Below are 26,981 nucleotides of genomic sequence, written 5' to 3'. Positions count from 1 at the left end.
TGATTTGACTTATTTCTGTATACTGCATACATACACATATGTATACTATATAGCAGATATAAACACGCATAGACACGATTCTGATGTAAATGTATCGTGTTAAAACTGTAGATAAACTCCACTGTCTCCACTGATGTATTGTAGGTATATATTGACTATTTCTTGTTTAATTATATTAATTTATTTAATTAGTTTTTTTTTAATAGTTTTAAATTTATTTTTTGTGCGAGTGGGATCCGTGTAGAGCTGGGAAAATTTATACCTAGAAGTAGATAAAGTGACTCTTCACTTGAAGTCGTCCATGACTTGCCTGGCTTCTGTCGGTAACCAAGCGTTGAGGGCGTTTGGAGAACCTTTCGAAGACTTGCGGCGTCGGTGTTCTCGATATCAGAGCGGAAGTTCTGTCAAGGAGATCGTTTCGACTGTCTGACTATTTTCTTGTACTCTGACAGGCTTTATTTGTATGCACACTAGCGTTGCTCCCTTCCTTGGGATCTGGATGGAATGAAAAGTTTCCTGGCCTTTTTTCTTGACTCACTGACTTGTGGAGTCCACCAGGTAGGCTTGTGTTTGTCTCTTGGTTTCCCAATGGGGCATGATTTCTGTAACGCGTCGAGTTCAACTCGCCTGTGTTTGGACCCTGAGGTGGGTAGTCTGGTAGTAGATTACCTATATACAAGGTGTGTTCCAAATTAAACAGGACTTTTTTTCAAAAAAACAGAACAAATGGTTCTTCTGCTTCAATACACCTTTTTTCACTATCCAAAAGCATGTCGAATGAGTGTTTTAGCTCATTGGCCGGTATGGCCGCCAGTATGCCGGTGCAAGCCTTTTGAATGGCCTCTACGTCTGCATAACGTTTTCCTTTCATGAGCAAATGCATTTTTCCGAAAAGGTAGAAGTCGCACGGTGCCATATCAGGTGAATACGGCGAGTGGTTAATGGTTAAAATGTGATTTTTGGTCAAATAATCGGTCACAATCGGTTGATTTTTGAGCAATTTTTGGTCGTCAGTCAATTTGTGCGGAACAAACCGTGCACACACCTTTCGTAAGCCCAAATGTACGGTCAAAATGCGATAAATCGATGTTTTGGAGATGTTCAATTCCATTTCCATCAATTTCAATGATGATTTCGGCTGATTTTTGATGAATTCACGCACAGTTTCGATGGAATTTTCGGTGATCACGAGTTTTGATTGGCCCACATGTTGATCGTCATTTATGTCCTCACGACCTCTTTGAAAACGTTGAAACCACTCGTGCACTCTGCTACGGGATAGGCAATCATCGCCATAAACTTGTTCCATCAATTGAAACGTTTCGGTAAAAGTTTTACCAATTTTAAAACAAAATTTAATGTTGGCTCCTTCGAAGCTCATTTTCGCACCGATAACACAAGCATACTGACACTTAAAACGCAATAACTTCACTTCCAATCGATGAAATGTCATGAAAATTCTCACTGGACAATCGATAAGGATGAATCAGCATGACGTTTGTCTGGATAAACGCAAGGATCTCAGAAACTATAAAAGCTGAAATAACCAAAGTTGGTATCCAGATTCTCCTACGTCCGAGAAAGGACGAGTTTATTTTATTATTTTTAAATAATAAATATTTATTTAATTATATTCACATATCATATCTGTTCGGCGCATTTGGAAACACGTGTATCATTACTTTTGGCTTGCATTATATTCACTGCAGTTTCAAGAATGTCGTATTACGTCGATATAATGCTTGATTTCTTGTAGGCATTTCCTTCCATCCTTCCCTCCAGCAACTATATCATTATATATCATTATATATAATATTTTGGAAAATCGCGATTTGCATATAATTAATTATTTATTGTTAAAATCAACGCGATGTATTACGTCTTGTCACGAAACAATAACAACTCATACACATCCTTAGAACCAACACAAAAAATTGGATTAATGATTATGTTTAGAATTCCAAAAAAAGGTACGCCTTTAAAAATTGTTGTAAAAGTCAGCGATTCCAAAGGTTCTGGATCGTTCAGGATCCTCCAGGATCATAATAATGTTATTTATTTATTTTAATGGAACGCAACAGCCTAGCTAGCCCAACAGTGAAGTAACCTGCACCCAGACAAACTTTTGGCACTGAGTTATATACGCCCATAGCAGAAGCAAAAGGAAGAAGCGCGAACTTGATGCAGCTTGTATAAAATATCAAACAAAAGTATATAACTCTATAGAGATTTTCTGTGCTGTGTGGTTTATGTAGCTTTTGAAATGTGGTCAGTATTTACAAAACTCTGTAGCGGGGAGAGGAGAGGGAAAATCAAAAGCTAACATAAACTCGTGTACATACCAAGTTTGGTTAATGTGCGTTCAACCGTTTCCGAAATAAAAAAATATATTTTGATTAAGTAATGCACGATGCGTTAAAATAATAACTTATGCATATGATCAATAGAAAAATGTCAACAAATCCAACTCAGTTCCATTTAAAGGCGAAATTTGCGCCATAATAATGAATGCGTGGTCGACTTCGAAAATTTTCGTAGGGGGGCAGTGCCCCCCTGCCTACATTATGTACATATGTATGTACTAACATACATATGTATAGTATGTACTTGTATATCGGAAATCAGTTGTAATATTAGTGTAGATTACATAGTGTAGTTAGCTCAAACCATGCTGGTTTTGTTACCACTTTATGGTACACCAGTATACATACATACATATATATGTATGTACATACTTTTGTATGTATGTGGTTATGTACTTAATTTAAACAGGCATAGTATGTATAAATATTGTACGAGCAAAAAGAAACATATTCATACATATATCCACATGTTTGTATGTACATTATCAAAATTCACAGAATATTGTTATTATTAAAAGCGGTTAACATAACCTCAAAGGGCAGATACGAACAACCAAAGTCAACAGTAGGCTCCCGTGCCTAAGGAAAAGCTGCGGAGCAAGCACATGAGGGAGGGAGAGCAGTACGGAAGCGTGTGCGTGTGTCTCAGCGTGTCGCCAAAATTGGCGTGGGTAGTAAAAAAAATGGCAAATGGAAGAAGAAAAATTGAACGCCCACACGTGTCAGAAATTCATCGTCGGCACCAGTAAAAGTAGCGGAAAATAGCAAAAGACTTTGCACAACGGAAAAATTTCATTGAGAAAGGGTCATGCGAATCAAATTGTATTTACCACATTTCGCATTTGGTATGACTGCATGAAATATGTACATACATATGTATGTACGTACGTATGTAGATACGTTGCGATTGGTTTAAAACGAAGGAGTGGCAGAGCGTCTGGGTGGGTAGGTGTCTGGAGAGATGTGCCTAACGATTGTGCAATCATAAATAAATAAAAAAAAAGTACATACATACATACATTTTAACATCTACATATGCATATGTATGTAGGTACATAGGTTAACACTTTTATTATTGTGCACATTTGAGTGACATTTGCACTAAATTTCTGCGAAAATATTTTTAAATGTCTCAACTATAGTTTCCAAATGATAGACCAACTATTCCGCCTCGCTCCCAGTATTTTGTCAGTTAGTCAGTCAGTTAACCACCGCTACCATCGCCCACTGGATTTGTGTGTTGACGCATGGCTTTGTTTGGCTCAAATGCCCTTGAGTTTGTCCTTTTGAAGCGCGAGAGCGCAAGAGCATAGCAGCAACGGAATCTGTTATACAAACAGACATATATACATATATACTTTATACTGCGCATGTAAACTGGTTTGCTACCGTATAACAGTTTAGCTCTCACTTGTTCACTATGAATGTGTATGCGTATTTTTGTATCGCCACCACCGACGCAGCATATCGGTGTAGGAGGCTCGTCACCGGCATTGCTGTGTGTGTGTCTTGCGCACGTGTTAAAAAGTATACATACATACATATGTACATACATATGTACATAAGTAGCTACTGCTACCACTTGGCGGCACGCCACCATGACCAACCCACCAAATGTATTGATAGCCCCCGATAGCCGCAGTCGCTGTCACACATTGTTGTTCTACCATGATGATGCAAGCTTATGTTGTAGTTGCGTTGGCTATTATTAAATACAGACCAAAGCGCATGCGCTTGCCGCACCCCCATACTTTTTAACATTATACGCATCATATCCTGCAAAAAGGTTAATTTAAGGTGAAATACAAGCATAACAGTCACTCGTCTATCAATGGAGGACATTCTACTATGATGGTAAACAGCTGTCTGAAATGAGCAGTGGGTAAGCGCATGCGTTGCTGTGCATAGTATTGGAGCAACAATTGATTGCATGTGTGTGTCACTATGAATTAATTTATTTAAATTACATTTTGTTTAATGCTCATGAGTTTTACAATTCATGAGAATTTTGTCTTGCTGTAAATGTTAACGTAGTGGCAGCACTGACTTGTAGCGTACATGATTCACCCGTTAAATTCCATGGAGCTGCCCCTCTTTATAAAATAAATGCTTGCCGAAGTGGCAGCATAGTAAATTCGATTGCCGCCTGCTATTCTTATAAAACCATGTCTTGTAGCAACTTTTTAATAAGAGCTGGAACACGCAGTGGACTACTAAATACACAAGGAACTGCTGCGCCTCTATTAAATGTTTTGGTACGGCATGGTCACCGAATGCGCGGCAAGGCGCCCGGTGAAGCGCGATCTATGGAGCAGCGTTTACAGGGTAAGATGTTGATGTAATCACCCTGGCATTGGGACGAATTATTAAATTAAAACATTACCATAGAAGAAAATGTCAGTGATCCAGAAGTGACGGCTCGCATCAACATTGGTTTTCCACAGCTGAGACCATCGCGTTCAGTACAACTCAAGGCACGCCTAGAGCACTTAAAGGCACAGCGTGCCAACGTTGAGCTGGAAAAACAAGCCCGTAGTAATACATTGCTGATTGACCTAGACAAGGTGCAGCAGGCGTATAAGCAGACGACGGGACAGTATGATCTACGTCTTATGGCAGATCATTATGGAATCTTCGATCACTTGTTTGGCAGTGCTTACTTTATACCACGTGTGGCGCTAGATATATGGTACGACACCGATAGCTCCAGCTCCAGTCCGGTGTATAATGGCAATGTTATTAAGCCAGCGGAGGCAACAAAAGCACCACACGTAAGCTTCGATGGCATGTTGGATCCTATAACAGGCAAGGTAAGCAAGCGTAAGTAGAGATTTACGAGCCTAGCCATACTTATTGTTTCTCTTGAAGCCAGCGACTAACGGTAATAGCTATTGGACGCTTCTGGCTACAAATCCTGATGCGCACTATACACAGACTTCTGCTGAGTGTCTCCACTGGTTCATGTAAGTGCTCCGCTACACCCTCAATGAAGTTGGGCTTATTTTGTGCTTTTATACAGCGCCAACATACCCAATGGCAATGTCAAAGACGGTGAAGTTTTGGCCGAATATTTGCAACCATTTCCGCCTAAGGGATTCGGCTATCAGCGCATAGTTTTCGTTTTGTACAAGCAACAAGGGAAACTTGATTTAAGTAGCTACATGTTGTCCGCTAAAGATTCCAAGAATTTGGAGAAGCGCACGTTCAGCACCCTCGACTTCTATCGCCAGCAACAAGAGCATTTGACGCCAGCGGGTTTGGCTTTCTATCAGACTAACTGGGATGAATCATTAACGCAATTTTATCACAATGTCTTAGGTAAGTGAGGCATCTTTTAGGTTAAATATTTTATTACCTCTACGCTTTGTTGTTGCAGAACTTAAGGAGCCAATATACGAGTACGACTTTCCCAAACCCTATCTGGCCGATCAGAAATTTTTCCCGCTTAAACAGGCCTTCAATCTGTACATGGATAAGCATCGCGACCCCAAGCAAGTTAACAAGGAATATTTAGAGCGTAAGCTGATGAAAACGCATCCTTTCGAGGGCCCTGAGAAACCCCTACAGTTTCCCATGGCGCATCCCATACGCGATGTGCCCTCATGGCAAAAAACCGAGATACGCAAGGAGCGATTGGGCACGGGGCGCGTACAGGATTATTAAAGTATAAGAAATTCCACTGCAGCTTTTAGTTTTGTTTTATTATTTGTTTATTTCAGCAATGTTTTTGCTCGGTTCCTGTAATAAATAACAAGTTTTGCTTTTCGTAGCTGTTGGAAGTACACGTATTGAAGTACATGGATTGTGCATCTTAAATGTAATAAATAAATACAGTGTACTGTCTAATAAATACGTGAATTAAAAAACTGTTTTAAAAATATGTAAACATGTTGCAAAAGTTAACAATTGTTTTTGGTTACAAAGAATTAAGTCGTGTATTATTTATCAGACACTGCCCGGTAAAATCTAAAACTGATCAATGTTGCAAACAACAAAACTTTCGTTGTGATATCGCCAACTATGTAAGTGGAATATATTCAGGCTTGTTCTCAATTCCGACATTATTATGAATTGTCCATTTTATAATTTATTTTTTAATGATAAAAGTACGTAATATTTTTGTAATAGTACATATTTTTAGTCTCGAATATATTGTTTTAAGATTTTAACCGCTTTCATTAGTCCTTTGCTTTTCAAATTGCTACTATTATTTTTCTTAGCATTGGCTTAAGAAAGTAAAGCTATAGCTTTTGGCTGAGAAATGGGAGTACGACAATAAAAACGTAGGAATGATTAAAAAAGGGGAACAGGATCGGTGTTTATTACAATTATTTAATTTAAACAAGCTGAGCATATGCTTTTACCCGCTGGAGACATTCATCGATACTGCCCACATTTACGTAAATACATTTTTGAATACGTATTGTATGCAATTCTCATCGTCTGTTTCAAATAACATACTCTAACGAAAAGTAATTATTCAAACACTTTAATGCTAGAATGACAGTACAGCACTGTCGAGCTAACACGGCTTCTGGTTTATTTTGATTCAGATGTTATTCTAGCTGACATTGTATGAACAATGTGTTGTAACACCTCTCACATTGTATTGTTCGTTTTTAATTATTATTTCTATTTTTTTGCATTTTGCGAAAGTCGGTTAAATCGTTTTTGGCACAGATTGAAACGATAGTTGTTTATTTGTTTTTAGTCCCATTGCCCAGACTACAATGAATAAGCTCAAAGACTTTTTCATTTTCAATTGCGAACCGATACGGTTCGGGAGAATTGTGATTGTGATTTTAAAAGCAAATAAAAAAGTCCAATTGCGACCAGTACATTGCACACATGTGTGTAGAGGATGTTCACAATGTCGGTGGCCAATGGCGTACTTCTTTGCTCTGTTGTGGTCTACATACATGTATAACGATTGTTAGGTAGTATGTTGATTTCTTATTTTAAATTTCGCAACGTCTACGAGCAGACTGTCTAGCATGAGTACATGCGGACCTTTTCTATAGTTTTCTCTTTCTTTTCCATGCCTTAGGTCTCTGCCTTTCCATAGGTTCCCAATGGAGGTCTATAAATGTCCGGAAGTGCCCTCACCTGAAGCACATTAAACGCATATTTACGCTTCCCAATGTTCTTTTCCACATTATCCATACGCGTCCCTTCACTGCAAGCCAACGGAAAGATCGATGAGTATTAAGACAGCAAAATAGCTCATGCTACTTACCTGCGCATTGTGTTGACTACATGGGGCACATGCTCCAGCGGCAACTGAAACTCGCGCTTTAACACGCGTCCCTGCTCTAGAGTCACAGCCATGCCCGTTCTGTCCTTGGCGCTTTTGCAGGAGGTAAAGCGCATGCCACATAACTGGCGGCACACATCCTCGGCCAGATGCAACACCTTCACATTCTTGGACACCTTGGCGCACACGTGGGTTTTCATAGCATTGAGCAAGGTCTGAAGCGTTTGGCGCGACTTGGGCGTGACAGCGGCCGTTTCGAGCTTGCTGGGCGTATCTGGCGCCTGAAACGGCAACTTGCTGTAGCGTATGAAGTACTCGTTCAGTCGTAGAAAGTTATCCCAGTTTGAACGATGCTGACCACGCGTTTGACCTAATGTTTCGGCCACCGTCGCCTTAGCATCAATGCCTATGTTGAAGAAAACGGGTGTGATTTTGAAAGTAAGTGGCGGCTGAGTGGTAGATAGCAATCCGATGTTATATAGATGCTCTGGCACTGGCAGCAGGACTTCCAGCGATTGACGTGAGCCTGTAATGCGGGGCATTGGCACGCTGGTATCGCTGTATTGAATGATTATGAATAAAAGTTATTCATACGAGGAAGCCATCCATGTTGAAAGTCGGGACCCTTACCTGGACAGCTGGGCGCGTATTAGAGTGAAATTTACAGAAGACAAGTCCTCAATGGCCACGCACATATCGCTCCACATGTCCGCCTCTCCACCGTGGAGCGAGAGCAGGCCTTCGAAATATGCCAGCGGACCGAGATCGCGCAGCAAATGAAAATAGTTCGCATTCAGCTCGGTGGCCCAGAACTTAACCATCAGTGCGCTGACCAGCGCCGTGAGCTGTTGGCAGAATAAAATGGGTTAATAATAGTTAGTCAACACGCAAAGGTTTTCGGCAACTTAAGCAGCAGCTCCTTACACATACATACGTATTTATGTACATCTGTATGTGTACAAATGCACATACTCGACAAAACATAAATTAATTCTATTTATACATTTACGAAATCGTCGAGCTTGGGTCTAAAATGCTCTCTCCTGCTTACTAAAAAAATGTATCATGCCGATAAATATTGAAGAGCGGAACGTTAAATATACTGAAACTAGAGATTTTGTGAATTTTCCTTCTACCTTTCATTTGCCAATCAACTTTCATATTTGCATTCTAAAATAAGAATTCGTACTTGGATGCGTTTTAACCAGTAACTAACAGTCATCCAGAATATGGTCTAGAGTCTTCTTTCCCCTAGCATAGTCTACAAATGTTCTAAAAAATGACTATACTTAAAGGTGTAGACTTTGCTATCCTCTAGCTAAGACTCCCGTACTACAGTATTGCATTATCCGCCATACACTAAAGCTATGCAAGCAATGTATTCTTATTTCTTTTATTTTTAATTGCATCCATATTGGCTATTCCTATGACAATAAATCGTAAAACCTATTCCACGCATTATCTTCTGTTAGGCTGTGATACTTGCTGATACTTACGCCAACTGCCCTTCATTCTAAAAATGAAACATTTTCTTATCACTGTCTTTTGCTCTGCCTTGAATGCCGTTGAGTTTTTAGCATGGTTTCTTGCTTAAGTCAACCAAGACCCCACCGATTCCACAAAAAGAATACGGACCCTAACTACCCGTCCATAGGCACATATTTCTATATACAAGCGCTAGAGCTTTGGATCTAACTGTGCCTGTTAATGAACGCATCTCATACAATCTTGCATCTCATAGACTCCAAAACAATTAATTATGTTATAGGAAAGGGAGAATGCTATTTAGTAGCATTGCTAAAAATGGCCACTTATTGAACTTTATTCTATAATGGACTTGATAAGTTTTTGAACTTTGAGTCACCTCCGTTCGTAATTAAAAAGAGGGTTCCCCTGATAGGCTATGCACCATTCTAGGTGCTGTCCCTAATTCCTTACCGCTTGGGAGAAGCACACATCGCGTCGATACATGATATCCGCATGCACACTATTGCTGCGCATGTCCTGCTGCAGGCGCTGCACGGAGTGCATCAGACGTGTCGTCTTGAGTAGTCGATCCATAGCATGACGTAGCTTACGCATCGATGGCCGTAACTCGGACGCCCAGTCTGTAGTCAGAGAGAGATCAAGGCCATCGGTGAACTTGTTGACCATTTTATTAGGTACCGGATATTGCGGCTGAGAAGGTGTGAGGTCCAGGGTCAATTGCTGCGTTTGAGGAGTTGTTACCACATCTGGTGGCTTCTGTTGTTTCTGATGCTGTGGTGATGTTGCAAAGCCTTCACGTTTTAGATGCTGCTTTGGATGACGCAGTCGAATAGCTGGACTATCACAGCGACCGCAGAAGAATTTGATTTTGCTCACGAGACACATGACACTTGCCTTAATGTTCAACTGCGTCAGCTCAAGTGGCTCCGGTTCCTCAGTGGGCCGATAGTAGTTGGCCGATGGCGATGATGTCATAATTTGTGTGTCCAGGAAATCGGCGGCTGTAAGTGGTTGGAGTGGAGCAACGGTTGGAATTGACGGCTTTTCGTCCAGATCGATCAGTAGCAGTTGCTGCTGAGGTTCACTCTCCTGACAATCTACAGGCAGAGATTGATATGTGGCCTTACTGATACCAGCTTCAGCTTTCTTGGGCCTACAAGTAGACGAGGCTTGAACAGGATTGAGGCTACGCAAGTGCTTGCTGTAGCATTGCACGACTTGCTGCAAAGAATCAATCGTATTAATGTCCAGTGCTGTCGAGGGTGATGGGCTTGGATGCCAGCTATTGGAGCGCATTAGAACGAAGCCTGACGTAGATGTATTGCGGGAGGTATGGGGCCAAAGATCGGGCGGTGCCACCACAGGTGTGGCAAAGTCCTCCAGTTCCGGCGACTTTAAATCCAACGCATTAAGCTGTTGTGTAATTTCGCGGAAGGGTGAAAGCGGCTCCATTAGCACATTGTCTGGTTCCTCTATGATACGATGCTGCTCAATGAAATTGACTGCCTCCTCCACGATAATCGGCTCCCAGATATTAAGTAACGATTTGGATTTTTCGATCATGGCGTTGCAGAGCGGCATCATGCCCTTAACGCTCTTACATTTGGCCAGATTGAGCAGCTGCGACATTAACTCAACGATCTCCTTTCGCAGTTGCTTGGCTGCCTGCACGGCGTCATTGGCGGCCTGGACCTTACAGGCATTGCCTTGGCCCAGCTTCCAAGCTTTGCTCTCCTGCAGCAGTCTGGAAAATAAGTTCCGAAGCTAGTTAATATGTCAAGCTGTCATATGTACTTTGTGAGGTCTGCCGCGCCTCCTTCTGCCTGCAAACATGTATAAATGCAGCAAGTTACATTTATCAACTTACTTGATTAGTCCGCCTCGACCTTGGCCATCGTGACGAGTAAAGGCACCAACAGTGACCACATCCAGGACGCCAGTGTGCTGAAGCGTATCATTGCGCACCCACATGCGCTGCAAATGCAAATTTACCGGCAGAAACTCCAACGACTCGTCATTTTTGTCTGTGGATCGCTTGAAGCTCATTCCGTCGCCATCGCGCATCACCTGCTGTATTGTCTGCTTGGCCTGTGAGTAGTCTTTGAGCAGACGCAAGTGCTCCTCCAGCAAAGTTATTTGGCGCAAACGCCAGTCACCGCTCAGCTCCCCCATACCTGATATCTCCTGCAGTAGCTCTTTTTCGCACTGTATCCAGATAGAGAGCAGCTGCTGTGGAACGCTGAAGCACAAACGTGACTCCATCAGTGTCTCTTGCACTCTGATGTCGGCACCCAGGGTCGATTGCAAGCGGTAGGTGCGAAGACGCGGATTGGTGCAGACCCGCTGCAAGCCGCACTGCAGAGGAATACATGAACCAGCTCCAAGTTTCGGCGGCAGCGAATGGGAGCGTCGATGTCCAGCTGAAGCGCAAAATAATAATTATAATTATTGAAGGCTATATATTAACTGACTTTAGTAAAGTAACTAAATTTTAATAAAAATAACATACTCGCACGTTTCAAAAGCATTTAGTTAATATTTCCCTAAGGGCACAAATTCCGCAAGCTAGTTGGGTGCACACAATTCTTGTATTTTTATAGCCTGTACCCAAAGGGTGAAAGGCTATACTAGTTTTATACGAATGTATGTAACACACAGAAGGAGGCGTGGCAGACCCCACAAAGTAAATATATTAATCAAGATGACAAGACAAGTCGATATAGCCATGTCCGTCTGTCCGTCCGTCCGTCTGTCTGCATGAGCGCAAGGATCTCAGGAAGTACAAGAGCTAGAATAACTAAACTTGGTATCGAGGTTCCCCTAAGTCCTAGGCAGATGAAGTATTTTTTTATTCGGATACACCCCTCACTCCCCCGCAATTCGTGTTTTTTTATAACTTCCGTAATTCTTGGAATTTTGAAATCAATTTTGGTAGTTACATCCAGTTAGTGCTTATGTGCCCGTGTGCCAAGTTTCATCACGATGGGTCATTTCTGAAGAAAGTTATAGCCATAAATAAAATCGCTGCCTGTAGCTCTGCCCGCAGCTATTGTTGTTGCTACTTTGGTTCAACTGCATGCATACACGCATACAAACACGCATAGACACGTGATGTTAATGTAAAACCGTACGGAGTACAAGCCATCTACGTGCATAATTTGGTGTCTAGCTCTTATAGTCTCTGATATCTAGGTGATCATACGGACGGACGGACAGACAGACAGACAGGGCTAAATCGACTCGTCTTGTCATGCTGATCAAGAATATATGTATGTATATACTTTTGTACTTGTACATTTCATGTACAGAGTATAAAAAGACCCGACAACAACACACAAAGACGAACACAACATATGTACATACATATATGAAAACATAAAATTTGGTTAATGTTTAGGATTCGACATACCTTTGGCTATGTTACCCATTACAAGGATCTAATAACTAAACTGCTTCAACAATATTTATTGGGCATCAAAATAGCACTTAGTAAGACGACACCAAAACAGGAATGCTTTGAATTAAAAACAGCTGACTTTGACGGCTGTTGCAAACTTCCAGGGGTACATTATTTTATGCTCTATTACGGTATTCAAACTTATTTTCAAAAATTCAAAAAAAATAATTTTTATTTTATGCCAAAATTTTTGCAATTCCGACCAGCGTGCATTGGCCAAAATCGTTCGCGAATAAAGTTAGCAAAAACGTATTTTCAGCTCACCTCGATCTCGAGTGCTTCCGTGTTCGAACACCTGCGTTATGGAGCGGGGTGGAGCCGCCGCTGCTGTTACAACTGATGTCGCTGCATCGTTACTACAGGTGCCACTCCCCAGGCAATCCGGCGCCCACGAGGCTAGCGTAAGAAAACCACACTCGCCACGTGTTGACCGTAAGGGTATACGAAAGCGCGTAGCATCCTGAAAAACTCCCAGCGTCATCGTGGCAGAGCCGATAGGCAGTGATGTGGCCGATAGACGTTCGCGCACATCGTAGACAGTGAATCGTAAACGCGTCTGGGCCGTAAATCCGGCGGTTCGACGGAAGCGCATAGTGCAAAGAAACTGCGGAGAGCACGATCGTTCAATTATCTCGGTACGTGCGTGTGGCCGCCATATGTACCCCTGGTCCGGGTGTAGCACCGAGCAAATAATGCGGGCATTTGGCGCGCGATTCTGCAAATCAAGCGGCAGATTATCACAGGAGAGCGCCGTTTCGCAAATGGGCAGTTCCGACAGGTCTGCAAGAGTAGGAAAGAGCGCTAGTTAATCGACAGCTCATTTTGTGGTTAGATATAGGGTTAATCAACATAAAACAAAACAACTCGGTCAGTTAAATTTTAAATATAAAATAAATTTTATTCTTTGAATAAATATTTATCGTTTGAAGGATTAGAAATTCGCACTTGCCCTGAAGCACTCGCACTCTTCAAGTAAACTCTTGGTAAATCCAATTCGACAATAATTATTTGAATGTAATAGTTTTGATTACTTAGCTTAGAAAATTTTGAGTTTAGCTAAAACTCGAAAAATCTCTTGCTTTAACAAATTAATCCAAATCTGAGCTTCCGCTTACATGTAAAATTAAAATTAAGGAACTGTGTGAGAGTCTGGCAAGAGATCAAGTGCTTTTAAAGCTAAGCAAAAGGCTTGTGTCTGCTTGAGTGCGACGATGGCAGAGCGAACTTTTCTACATCTTAAAACACCATTTATGCCTGGCATAGGCCAATGTATATATTAATATGTACATGTATGGGTCCAATTCTGCAATAACGCTATACAAGTCGTACACTGCGAATTTGCGAATTCTTCTTGAGATTGGAGGAATATATAAACAGTAATAAAAAATAAATATAAAAAAAGGCACAACAATGTAAACCAAATAGAGCGCAATGCATATCCACCACAATGTAGTCCACATTTCATAACTGTATAAGATCACCTTCATTAAAAGGCATCTGCCGCTGCTGATCCTTGGACTTTTGTTTTGGCGGCAATGGTGGCAGTTGCTCGTCTTCAAGCCATTTGGACATAGCAGGTCCTGAGGTCAACGGTGGCGCTGCATTCAGCAAGAGTGCATCATCAGCACCTAGAAGATCCAGTGGAGTGCCCACTTCAATGATATTACCCATGTTTTTGCGATGTTGCACCTTACTGGCCGATGCCGCAGCTATTTGATTCTCCAAAGCAATTATTTGGCTATTCAGTGATTTGTAGGAAGAATTCTCTATGCGCCGTATCCAGTCTTCACGTTCCTCCGCGTTTTTGGCTCCAATGCGCAACGGTTCGCAACCTTGGAAATCTGAGAGAAATTCAATTAGCACAGAATTTAACCCCGAATGACAGAGTTCACTTACTAAGGACGATTTCATAGCCAATATCGGGATCGGGTTCCTTTCTCAATATTATAGGACTGCAGTTCTCCAGCACAATAAGGCCACCGACGGGCGAATTGCAATCAGCTTCTTTTAAATAGAAAAGAAGATTTCCACGCAGTTTGCACCAACGAAGATTTGTCACTACAAGTATGCAAACAAACAAAAATATAAGAATGTGCGTAAACTTGGACATGATTCAGCAATATATATACATATTTATTTTATATGTCTACATCCAAATGTAATTTGGCGTAGCGCAGGATCTATAAATCCACGAAATTTGTCTTAGGAGGCACCATTATTGACTACAAGTCATCTATATATGTACCTTCATACGCACACATATGGGACGGATCGAATCCAATTAGCGATCACCGCCTTTCCGTCCATTTGTATAGAAATTGACTAGATCAGACCACTACATTATAAACATTCATATATATGTAGTACATAGAAACATTATATTTTTTTTTTATGAACAACTGTTTCTTGGTTTTTAAAGACATTAGATCCGGATTGTAGCTTGTTACCAGACTTCAGAACAACGATTTATCTTTAGCCATAAGAAAACTATATGTACTTGTATACGATTTTGGTTGTAGATGCCTGAAATAGTGCCTTACCATAATTGTCTCCAAAAAATTGCCTCTGGCGCGACTGGCGCTCCCTTATGAGGAGGTGACCTTCCTTGTCAAATCTGGTTTTCGGATTGTTGGCCAGGGCTTCTACCTCAGTTTCGTTGAAGTGCATTCTTGTGGCAGCGACTCACTATTACTGAGCAAATCTTTCCAATTTAAAACTTAGGTCCAAAAACTCAGCTATTAATCACAAGGTGGCGGAAATGATGGCGATGTGGGCAACTGCAATCATCAAACTACGTTACTTTGCTTACAAAAATAGTTATTTTCAAATACATGGGTATGCATGCATATATACATATTTATATATGCGACGCACCCACATAAATACATATTAATTGAACAGAAAGAACGACATGTTCTTTTTACACTAGAAGACAAGGTGTTACAGGGGAGATGTGGATGCGCCTGTGTATGTGACCACAGGCAAGGGCTGACAACCAGTAGCTGGGTGGTGCTGGTGGGGTCTATACATATTGTTCCCAAATATGTATGTATGTATGTACATTTATATACATACCGCTCAAAACGTCATCATTAACTGCCAACGTGCAAATGACGTTGACAACAGCATTGCTTTCTGTCCACAGGTCGAGTTACTTCTGATGCTTTACAAGTATACCCCCTTCAAAGCGTCTTGCTATTTTGTGAAACACAAAAAGGAACCAATCTCGCTCGGTTGCTCGGACAGGGCAATTCTCTGGACTACGCGAGCGAAACAATGTGTTACGTCTTCGATTTGTTTTGCTGATGCTGAGAAAATCAGCATTTGTTTGGGTCATCCACCAGGTAAATTTATATTATTCGATTTATTTGGAAACACTTATGACAAAACCCATAAAGGTGCGCACGGCAAGGCCGAACACTAATCACGAGTGTGACCGTCTGCAATGTATATTGAAATACCGCACATTTGACTGTTATCGATGCACATCAATTGACTGATGCTAAGAAATAGGTAGCACTTTTATGTTTGTTGAGTGGCAACACTCTCAGCAAGTGTGCCGGTTTTTTTTTAAAAGAATTTGCGAAATTAGTTATATTACTCAACTAATTGCTTAACTTGCACTCCAATGTGGATCAATTGTACCAGTAATCCTTAGTTGTTTGAAAAGCTATGCCTACTCCGCGGAAAGATCAGATTTTTGAAGCCTACCTTGTGCACAGCACATTATGAAATGATAATTGCGCACCGGCCACATCGGTAATGCTTTCGCGCTGGCTTGTCACGTTCTGCTCGTAGTTTTCTCTTTAGTATTCATTGAGAAAGCGAACGTTTCGTGAGTTCTTGCTGCGCAGTTCAAGTCGTGCGTCGTCGTTATCATTCTTACGTTGCACTGAAAGTCAAAATATAACTGTTTTCGAATTATTTTCGAGTGTTTTTTGTTATTGTGCGGCATTTTGTTATAAATTCATAGTAAAGTGAGGATTCGTGATGGCAGTCATCTTGGCTGTGTTGTCGGTTTTTGGAGCCGTGCTGAGCTAAATCCGCGCTTGAAATGCATTATGTATGAGAATGTCTTATGTGTGACTGCGTATTAGTGTGAGTTTGAAGGTGGTATACCTGGGCTAAAAGAAAGCAACAGAAGACAATATAAAACGTGTACTCAAAGCACCGCATTTTTAAGCCGTAGTTAAAGTTGAAAGCAGCAGTCGTGTTTGTTTATGTATATGTGTGTGTACCACGTATATGATGGTATAATGAATTACATGGTATGGCACGCCGTATGCTCGTTTTTGTATGTTCCCTTTGTGACGTCACCAGTAAGAGTGCGTTTTAGCCAAAATCTGTAAAGTGTCGTTTTCACGTGCGACTCTACAACCAAAAGTCTTACAAACACTTGTCTGAATGCTGATACTTTCTGGTTTTGAAAAGATAACACGTACTTTTAATAGTTATGCATATTTCCATACCGGAATTACTACTACAGTAATTCAAACAAAAATTGTATGACTTAAAAATTAGGACTGGTTGAAAATTAAAAGCAAGTAGTATTTAATTAACCGTGGAGTGCTATACAAATTTCCATCAGATATGTATGTATGTATGTGAAAATATAGCAGCCAGCTCATTTTAGGATAATGTGTGGTTATTGACGTATGAACATGCGGAGTGAGAGTGAAAAAGTAGCATCATGCCTTGTTGTTTTTTGTACCATTCAAAATGCCGGCAGAACCGGTTTAGCAAGTGACCAAAGCAAGAGACCCAGTTGCATAGCAAGCCAGCAAAAACAATAAAGAAATAAAACAACAACAACCACATCAGCAGAGCTGTGAATGCCAATGTCAATGCCTCGGATGCTGTTAAATACATCCCTCTCCATATCCTCGCTGTCTGTGGTACAATGTATTATATTTAACAGCCATGCCCAGGTTCTTATTCTTTAATTAGCGTAAATGGACTTACTTATGTCTTATCGACCAACTTTTTAATCGAAAACATACCTTAACTGTGAGAGCACTGATTAAAAACTGTTTACGTACATCGCAGGCACGTATGTATGTATGTTTGTAGACGTGCGAGCTTACCAATCTGTTAATATTGCTTAAATGTAATTGTAATACTTATTGTATCTTGGTCTATTGTAATTGTAGTTTTAAACTATTTCCATAACGAGTCGAACGCTAGAGATGCATGCGCCTCTTTCTGATATACCCTATACCTGATTCAGTAATTAAATCAATTTAATTTCTTCATTATCCAGAGGGTAAAAGGGTTTACATACTAGTTTAGTGGGAATGTATGTTACACACAGAAGGAGGCGTGACAGACCCCACAAAGTACTTGTGTATTATTGATCAGTATGACAAGACCAGTCGATATAGCCTTGTCCGTCTGTCCGTCTCTCCGTCTGTATGAGCCCAAGTACAAGAGGTAGAATAAACAAACTTAGTATCGAGGTTCCTGTAATACCAAGGCAGGTCATGTTATTTTTATTCTCCCCCACTCCCCCGATATTAGTGAATTTCCAAAACATTTACTCAAATTCGACAATAACGTCCAGTTAGTGCTTATCTGTCATCATGTTAAGTTTCATCGTGATACGTCAATTGTTAAGAAAGTTATAGCCATAAATGTTATCTCTGCCCAAGATCTGCCCGCGATGTTGTTGTTGCTGCTGCTTTGACTTAATTCTGTACTCTACACATACACGCACATAGACACGATCCCGTTGTAAATGTATGCCTTTATAACCGTACATATGTAAACATGCATACTATGTATATAGTATGTATATCCACTTTTGTATTTTTTAATTGAATATTTTTGATTTTATTTAATTCATTTAATTTTATTTAGTTCATTAAAAACATTCTTTTTATTTATATTTGTTGTTGTTGTGGAATCGGGTATAGGGTATTAAAGAGTTGAGCCCGCTCGACTCGCAAGAAAGGAATGCTACCTTTCTTGTTTTTTATATAAATATTACATAATTTTTCCATCCTGTACCCAAAAGGTAATATAGTCTACTAGTTTAGTGCGAATGCAGGTAACATATAGTGGCAGACCCCACTTATGTATATACAGTGAAAACTCCCTTAATGGACACCTCTTTTATTCGGACACTCTCTTCGGCGGACACTTTTTCTAAAAATTCGATTGGCTTATAAAGTATTTAAGTATCCCCTTAGGCGGACATTCCCCTTGGGCGGACAAAAATTGGCCGATCGTAAGTGTCCGGCCAAGAGAGTTTTCACTGTATATTATTGATCAGTATGACAAGACGAGTTGATTTAGCCATGCCCGTCCGTCCGTCTGTATAAGCGAAAGCGTCTCAGCAAGAGCGAGAATAAATGAACTTGGTATCGAGGTTCCCCTAAACCGTAGGCAGATCAAGTTCTTGTTTTTCTGATACACCTTCCCACTTCTTCGCTATTTGTGATTTTCTATGCCTCCCGCAATTCCTGGAATTTGTTATTCAAGCGTGACATTTAAATTAAATTTGTTTGGTTTATGTGGGAGTGGGTACAGAGAATTTAAGCGATTGGGCCACTCGACTCTAGAATTCCTTTCATGTTTTATTAAAGAAAGGGGGTCCAAATACTAACCGGCGTGTCATCCATAGAGCTCAGGCAGTCGACTCGCTGTTAAAACCCACACACAAAAGAGGACACAAATGCGTTTGCTTCTACGTTCTCGTAATAATGTCACTATTCAAGTTGCAGCATCGCTTGGGGTTGTGTGTGTTTCTCTCGCTTCCTAAGACTTCACTCTATGTACATACTTGTATTTATCGCTGTTACCACATTTGACTCGGGAAACACCGTTACGTTCTTACGAGCTGGGCATGTGCAAGTGGCTATTATCGTTCGATTCGACGCTGTGCATCTGTGCATTGTGCCACTCACGCACGGCGTCTTGATATGTTCGTGAATTTTCCCACCACTCTCCGCCCGCATTGTCATTTCTGGTGTGTCTGCAGCTTTGTTACTTGCTTATACCTTGCTCGCTACCTCCAAACAACCCGTTCAATATGCTCCATTTGAAGGCGCAGCCAAACTAGCCGCACCTTTTTCCTCTAAAAGCCGAACTTTTGTTTGTATGTATGTATGTACATACTGATGATCGACGGCCTTTTAATGATTATGGTGAGCCCCAAAGAGAATTATTTTTCATTTGAGCGACATTGAGTATTGTGCTATAAAAAAAAAAAACGATAGGAAATATAAAAACCTAATTTTCCCCAACTTTAAAAATGATACACAAAAACAAATTTTCAATATTTAGCACAGAGAATTTTTATCAGTTTTCGGTACTAGCTCAATACATTGTTATTTCAAGCCTTTAGTATTAGAACCTGGGCGTTAACAAAATACATTTTATATGGTGGGTATCAAGTGCTCGGTTGAGTGAGGAATATTTGAATTACATATGTATATGTACACCTAATTATGTTTTTACACGGTAGATTGGTTCCAGAAACAAGCGTGTAAAAAAAGACATTGATCATACGCAAAAATACGTGATTGGTTCCTTATCTCTAAAGAAATATACATACATATATGCAATTTTTAATTTTCAAACCGTGTTATATCAAAATCGTGTAAAAAAGAACGTGTAAAAACAGAATTATTTGTATCTAAATTTCGGTCTCCAGTTGGCATTGGGAATTCACGTTTCACGCGTGAACCAACACACCTTTACGCCTCCGCCCTATTTGTCACCCATCGCCAAGTGCTAATTTCAGCTAAAAACGGCGACTAAAGTCATTATATATCCCCATATATCTATGTACGAGTATATATATTTCCTTATCTATTTGTGCTGATCAAACGTTGCCATTGCATCGCAACGATTGTTTGTCCAACTGTCCCCGTTTTCCAGTCTCCACAAACTTCCTCCCTACTTCTTTGTTGTTTACCTTGTTGTGCACAACAGAGCGTGAACGCAGCCGCATGCTTAGTACGCGCAACGACATAAATATGTACACACATACATACATACGCATATACGAGTATATGTATGTGTATGTACGTAGATTTGTGTGTACGCGTACTTGTTCTGAGACGACTACGCTGACAAATTGTTGACATATTTATATAAAAAAAAGTCTATGATTTCGCTGTTGCGGTTGTGTAAGTTTTGCAAGGTTATCAAGCCTACAGATGCCGCTGTCTCCGCCTTCTCCAAATCACAAGTATCTATATGTATAATATATATATGTACATATGTATGTATGAAGTACATATATGTATGTATGTATGAACACACACACACATACCCTTTGCCTCTATCTTGGCACGTTGACTTGACACTTTTGATAATGGGTGACGATGTTTGTTGTGCCATTAAACCAAATTAAATGTCAATATAGCGGGCAACAAGTTAAACAATGTGCGAGCGACATAGTTTACAGTAATAATAACAAATTGCGCTTAGACAACGAGCTTTTGAAACCGTCGACAGGTGCGGAAATCTGTAAACGCTGACGTATGTACATACATACATACATACTCGTATGTGTTCGAGTGACAGCCAATTATGCTATAAATTATTGATTAAATCTGTGAATGAACTGCTATAAGTATTTGGCAACAGTTTTTATTTCCCTATTTATACACATATGGACATTTCCACAGAAAGTCCACCGTGACCGAAAAATTAAGAGTTAACTAACAGTTTTTCCTTACCTATAATTACTTATTCTTAATTTATTAAAGAGAAATGTTCAAATTTTATTAAATTACAGAGTTGAAATCTCTACCTAGTCGCAATGGCGAAATATAGACCTACAAAGTTCAAGTTAAGGTTTTGGTCAGCTTCGTATATTTTAAGAGGATTTTATCTTTACCATTTGCGATTCCAAGAGTTATTGTGCAAATGCGCTCTTATTGAAAAATGCTAGCTACAACAATAACAAACCTTCAAATAAATGCAGAAGAGCAAACCAATATCAATTAACCGTAAAATTTTGTTTATTTGCTTTTACCCATCTTCTAATGTAACGTCACGTCAGAAAAAATATCATCTACTCTAATTATCTATTCGCTGATGATCGCTAGGTCGTGAACATTTGAAATTAAACATAGTTTAATAAAGTTAATAAAGTTATAAGTTAATACTTATAAACTTGAAGGTCGAATGATATAATTTTTTTTAACGCATATAGTGCTATCCAACTACTACTTGACCATAAAACACTTTTTAAAAATGTAACTTTTCATTTATTTATTTAATATACCTGAGTTTTGATGCTGTCGAACTCAAGTGCACTGAAACTTTTATTTTCTGAAAATAGATGATATTTCAGTACATACAAAAATCGGCAAATAAGCTAATTAAACTGAACTAATTAATTATCGTAGTGTTTCGGGGTACTTCTATAAAAGCTAGCGTGGCATACCCCAAAAGTACAAGTATTTATGTTCGAGTATATTCTTGATCAGGATGATAAGACGGGTCGATATAGCCACGTCCGTCTTTTCGTCCGCATACACGCATAGACACGATGTACATAAACGCTCATGTATACTTGCGTTGAATATTTTATATTTAATTTAATTAATTAATTAAGTTAATTCTTTTTTTTTCAATTCATTAATTTTTTTGTGTGGTGGGTACAGGGTATATAAGAGTTGACCCCCTCGTCTATTTAATTAACAATTTTGTTGTTAAATAAATTAACAATATCTTTTTATTATAATTCTTTTTTTTTTCTGGGAGTGGGTACAGGCTATTTAAGAGCTGAGTCCGGTCCACTCTAGCATTTCTCATTTGGCTTCTTTTTTTGCATTTCCTCATCCGTGGCACTTATGGTGCTACATCATGAGGGATGACAACAACTTTCTCATCGTTCAAATTGGGTTCCATTACTTTTATGACCAAGTAGATATATAATATAGTGCTCTGAAATGGCCGGTCTATCTATGTCCGTCAGATGAAACCTCTGTGCAATGTTTCAGTGGGATTTCAAAACTAACGCACCAAAACCACTACACCCATGCACTTATTAGTAAAGGGTATAACTAGCTTGGTTGGTGATTGGTTAGCATAACATGCATTTTATTTTTAATAACTTAGCTTTATAAATTATTTTCCTTTTGGATCGACAAAGCTGGATAGACTTGCCTTGTCATGTTGATATTTATGGATCCAACAGTTTCCAAACACATCTATTGACGGTATCAAGCAGAAATCGCCTTGATTCGTGCACATAATCAAAACACTTGAAGCTCTTACAAACATGGACTTACAGAAGTAAGACCACGAAGAAAACAAAGCTGAAACGAGAATTTTACAGTCCGAAAAAGGAATACCCTGTACCCAAACAAACTTACACTTACACATGTTTAGGCACGCACATATCCACCGAAAAGTATAAACAAAGAGGGTGAAGAACTTGGATCATGCACAATTTGCAAATGGGGCCGATGTGGCAAACAATCGAAGCTATAATTAATCACATTTTTGCGCACTGTGTCGCGTGAGTGTGTTTGATTTTTAAAAGTTGTATCGATTATGAAAATGCTGCCATAGCACAAATGCTTTGAAGTACGCCTTAGTCGACAAGCACGACGATGGCTACCCATTGCAAATCATCGTAACTTTTGTTTATGCAATTCTTAAAGACTTCTCACTTGTCAGCGAAAAAAGCAAAAAAAAGCAGAGCCAAAAAATAAAGAAGAACAGGGTACAACTGCTCCAGTTTTTGGAGCCTACTGCTGAGGTAAAATGCTCTATATAACAACATATTTATAAAGCTAATGGAGAGCTTTGATAAAATTCAGTAAAGATAGAATAAAGAATATAAATTGTAAACTAATAATAAATAAGTAGAAATAAGTAGTAGCTGACTTTGAAATAGTTTGTACATATGTGGGGAATACTTTTATAATTATTAATTTGTCAAAAATTAGCAATGTAGAAAAATACTGAAAATTGTAAAAATTCAAAAAAGGAATGCTAGAGTCGAGTACCCTTTGGGTACAGGGTATACAAATATTTGAATTTTCTTTTTTAGGCGTGGGTACAGGGTATGTGAGAGTTGGGTCTGCTCCACTCTTGCTTTTCATTCGTGTTTACGAGTATATTTACTTGCATTCTACTAAAAAACATGCTTATTAGGTAATCTTTAAAAAAATTATAGGCATATACTCAAATACCTATAAGTGCTATGTATGGAAAGCCGTGCTATTCCGATGCTGCGGTAATGTGATGGGAACTTTAAAGTTTAAACTCTGATTCATTAAAATTAACGGATACAATTGGTAGAAATTAGTAACCTTTAAGTGGACTTGTCAGAAGCCCTAAGCTCCCAAGCGGAGTAAAAAGGAATAATAAAACAAGAGAGAACTCTACAGTCGAGCAAGCCCGACAGTAAAATAGCCTGTACTCTCTACAACAGCGGTGGGCACGTAGTGTCTCTTTGGGCTCCCAGGGCTCTTTCCGTTATGTTTTGGTAACTGGCGACAGCCAGACGCACAAGCAAAGTGCCGATCTCGAGCAAACTTACAATAACAAAATACACGCAGTGTTGTCGCCAGCCAGACGCACAAGTAGATCGATGCAATAACAAAATACACACAGTGTGTGTACTGATGATCGATTTGCAATACCCGCTGACGGTCACTTATGCACTGACATTCAAAGTGTATTGACAAATTATAAATTATAGTGTTTCAGTAAAACTTTTATGATTTTCCTCAAGTTATTTACTTATAATCTTACTTATATTTGATTTAAAACTGAACATTGGCTAATGAAATTAATATTTCCGAGATTGAGACGCGGTATTTTTTTGCCAGCGCTTATGTGTGCGAAGCTGCGAAGTTCATAAATGTGATCAAAATTTTTTTCGGTGTACTTTTTTTTTTACTAATTTTTTGCTCGCAGTTTATGATGTTCTCATAACCCAAACGGTAGTTTTTGTTGTAGATGTTGTTGTAGGAGAGTCTACAAAAAAGAAAAATTTAAAAAGAAATTTTTACCAGAAAAAAACACAAGCTCGTTCTGCCTAGGGCTTAGGGGAACCTGAATGCCAAGTTTGGCTATCCTAGCTATTGTACTTGCTGAGATCGTTGCGCTCATACAGACAGACGGACGGACAGACGGGCATGGCTATATCGACTTGTGTTGTCATCCTGATCAATAATATATATACTTTGTGGGGTCTGCCACGCCTCCTTCTGTGTGTTACATACATTCGCACAAAACAAGTATAGCCTTTCACCCTTTGGGTACAGGCTATAAAAAAGTGGACTTGTAGTAAAGTGTTCAATTTCTTTACAATTTTGGAAAAATATATCCAATATGTATATAACATATCAACCTTCTCCGAGACATGAAATCCATTACAAACAAAATTCATACCACCGTCTAACAAAATGATGTAAAAAAGTATATGTATACCGGTTTTAAAACATATACTATATGTACTACTATATGTACTGTCATGCGTAAAGCTCTGCAACCAAATGATTCCTAGGCATTTGTTTCCTTAAAATACGAGTGTCTAATTACTCCTCTAGGTCTTAACTACTTAATAAGCTATGTCCGTGGTCGTAAAGCGATGGTAAATTGAATTAGGAAGAGAAAATAGGCCCTTAATACGAAATTCTTGAAAATTAAGTAGTCCTGCCCAGGCTGGATTTTGCATTTAATGTAAAGTACACTCTTTGAAATGGAATCAGTATTGTATGTTTGCGATTAATAATGGATAGTGCACCACTGTGCTGTATGATCAAATGTTATGCTTCGTTGGCCAATAGCTTCGTCGCCACCATCGCCACCAAGCCACCATCAAAATCTTAATTGCCCCCCTTTTGGTTATGTTGTGCACCAAACACACTCAAAAAAAGGTTCCTGATTTTAGTGTTGTCATTTAATCTGTGCATAAAAGCCAGCTTGTGGTAGGGCACATGCCTATATTATGTAGAAATTGGCTGAGTTCATCTGTAACAGACACCCACACAGCAGAAACAATTAACAGATTACATACATATAGTGTATATACGTACTTGTATGTGTGTAGGTCATAGAGATGCTTTATAATAAATACGCAACCATTGCCATAAAACGGTAGTGTGTGGCGGTAGATACGTATATATCTTAAAGTTATTATTACATAGTGCTAAGTCCCGTATTTGTCTAATGAGTGCGTCGAACATCTCTATGTATATATACGTTTATAAGTATCTCGAGGATTAGACTTCACACCCTCTTTTAAATTATGAGCGCACATAAAAAATGGTTGTAATTTATAGCTCCACATATGTATATAGTATGGGCATATTCGTAGTACATACATACTAGTAAGTATATATGCATGTATGTATGTATGTATATTTCGTCTCTATTGAGTCATTGAGTGTTATCATTATTTTCGTTTTGTTTTAACTAGCCTTAATCAGGTAAGCCCTGCAAATCTGTAAAGTCCAATGCGATAAGTTCTGGTCAGTTAGTTATTTCCCTTGGTCGTATCTATGTATTTAAAGGCTGAATTTAAAATATAGTTTAAGAGCGAAACTTTGTGTGCTCGGTTTTTATCTTATCAATGGAGATTATTACAAAATGTGTGTTTTAAGTTCATGAAATAAATTATATGAGCATATAAATTTGGTTACGGTGACCATGATAAATGCTCTATAAAAAAAATGGTAAAAATTTTAATTAAAATGATAAGGTTTCATTAGTTTTAGTTTTTGAAGTGCTTAACATAGTCGGCTTTTGTATACCCTGTACTCGTACTGCCTTTAGTTTTTGTTTTTGTAAATCTTTAATCTTTATTTAAGATCTGTCCAATGTTGGACAAATATTGAATTTTTCGACAACATTCAAAATTTTTAATCATGCTTTTGTCATGATGGTTGCGGTGTGAATTAAACCGAGTGCTTACTTAAGAAACGAACTGACATCGTGGGACCCCTGCTAGCTCGTTGAACTAAAACTAAACTTTGTATACGTATTTTCGTACTTTTGTTAACTTCATTCAAATCGGTTATTTATTAGAAGAACTATTTGCGAAACAATAGCAATTCTTGTTTTTGCTTTACGCGCATCTCTCACAGTGACGGAGTATTGTTTTGGGGCTGTCGGGCTTGCTCGACTGTAACGTTCTATGTTTTTAGAGTTAGATGTTTTCATTTACTGCCTTGCAACCGCTAAAGAATTACAAAACTAGTTTCATAATCCTTAAAAGCTAATATTGATATGTGATGGGTGTAAAATTGCGGCCGGGTCGTCCCAAAAATATGCATGCCTTTGTGTATCATATTTGTATTGTTAGAAATGTTTGGTTCACATTTCCAGAACAAAAGCCGCTTTTAAAAAATATTAATAGACCGATAAAAATAAGCAATATTCGCTTCATACTTATGAGAGGTATATTAAAAATTTGATTTTTTTTAAATTATGCAAAACGAAA

General features: G+C 39.2%; 3 protein-coding genes across 7 annotated transcripts in view; 2 read left to right on the top strand and 1 right to left on the bottom strand.

Annotated features, from left to right (window-relative positions):
* The first annotated feature begins 4,489 nt into the window (after positions 1–4,489).
* LOC115629098 (39S ribosomal protein L38, mitochondrial) lies at positions 4,490–6,243 on the top strand. Its single transcript, XM_030525418.1, has 6 exons — positions 4,490–4,688; positions 4,752–5,173; positions 5,232–5,326; positions 5,383–5,681; positions 5,740–6,027; positions 6,083–6,243. The coding sequence occupies exons 1-5, from the start codon at positions 4,529–4,531 to the stop codon at positions 6,024–6,026; spliced, it is 1,263 nt and encodes a 420-aa protein (XP_030381278.1). The 5' UTR covers positions 4,490–4,528; the 3' UTR covers position 6,027; positions 6,083–6,243.
* Positions 6,244–6,836: 593 nt separating this feature from the next.
* On the bottom strand, positions 6,837–15,975 carry LOC115629097 (inositol polyphosphate-4-phosphatase type I A). 3 transcript variants are annotated; one of them, XM_030525416.1, is made up of 11 exons: positions 15,638–15,975; positions 15,103–15,339; positions 14,459–14,620; positions 14,257–14,403; positions 14,044–14,190; positions 12,827–13,342; positions 10,973–11,525; positions 9,556–10,849; positions 8,248–8,462; positions 7,600–8,175; positions 7,400–7,539 (listed from the first exon to the last, which is right to left on the bottom strand). In XM_030525416.1, exons 2-11 carry the CDS (start codon positions 15,227–15,229, stop codon positions 7,407–7,409), a joined length of 3,870 nt encoding a protein of 1,289 aa, XP_030381276.1. In that variant the 5' UTR covers positions 15,230–15,339; positions 15,638–15,975; the 3' UTR covers positions 7,400–7,406. The 3 variants fall into 3 exon arrangements, with proteins under 3 accessions (XP_030381275.1, XP_030381276.1, XP_030381277.1); XM_030525415.1 differs by having other exon boundaries at positions 6,837–7,539; positions 14,044–14,403; positions 15,638–15,974; XM_030525417.1 differs by lacking the exons at positions 12,827–13,342; positions 14,044–14,190; positions 14,257–14,403; ... (1 more) ...; positions 15,103–15,339; positions 15,638–15,975 and adding an exon at positions 12,515–12,602.
* Positions 15,976–16,403: 428 nt separating this feature from the next.
* The window catches only part of LOC115629210 (protein gone early), a 46,950-nt gene continuing 36,372 nt past the window's right edge, over positions 16,404–26,981 (top strand). Inside the window, exon 1 of one of the 3 annotated variants that reach the window (XM_030525611.1) lies at positions 16,404–16,625. The gene's annotated coding sequence lies outside the window, so the exon portion shown is untranslated. Of the gene's footprint in view, positions 16,661–26,981 lie in introns of all 3 variants that reach the window. The other 2 variants (XM_030525610.1, XM_030525612.1) reach the window with 2 other exon arrangements.

The sequence above is a fragment of the Scaptodrosophila lebanonensis genome, unplaced genomic scaffold (assembly GCF_003285725.1).
Source record: "Scaptodrosophila lebanonensis strain 11010-0011.00,11010-0021.00 unplaced genomic scaffold, SlebRS2 tig00000136-arrow-arrow-pilon, whole genome shotgun sequence".
Taxonomy (NCBI): Eukaryota; Metazoa; Arthropoda; class Insecta; order Diptera; family Drosophilidae; genus Scaptodrosophila; species Scaptodrosophila lebanonensis.
This window is presented reverse-complemented; position numbering and strand designations above follow the sequence as displayed.

What these genes read in the sequence shown, in the direction of transcription:
- LOC115629098 (XM_030525418.1), top strand. Translation starts at nt 4,529, where the DNA reads ATGTCTTGTAGCAACTTTTTAATAAGAGCTGGAACACGCAGTGGACTA. An exon ending in TATGGAGCAGCGTTTACAGG is followed by an intron (nt 4,689 to 4,751) that starts GTAAGATGTTGA and finishes ACATTACCATAG; the next exon opens with AAGAAAATGTCAGTGATCCA. An exon ending in GAGTGTCTCCACTGGTTCAT is followed by an intron (nt 5,327 to 5,382) that starts GTAAGTGCTCCG and finishes GCTTTTATACAG; the next exon opens with CGCCAACATACCCAATGGCA.
- LOC115629097 (XM_030525415.1), bottom strand. Translation starts at nt 15,229, where the DNA reads ATGCACTTCAACGAAACTGAGGTAGAAGCCCTGGCCAACAATCCGAAA. An exon ending in ATTTTTTGGAGACAATTATG is followed by an intron (nt 14,621 to 15,102) that starts GTAAGGCACTAT and finishes GCATACTTGTAG; the next exon opens with TGACAAATCTTCGTTGGTGC. An exon ending in ATGTGTGCTTCTCCCAAGCG is followed by an intron (nt 8,463 to 9,555) that starts GTAAGGAATTAG and finishes TTCTGCCAACAG; the next exon opens with CTCACGGCGCTGGTCAGCGC.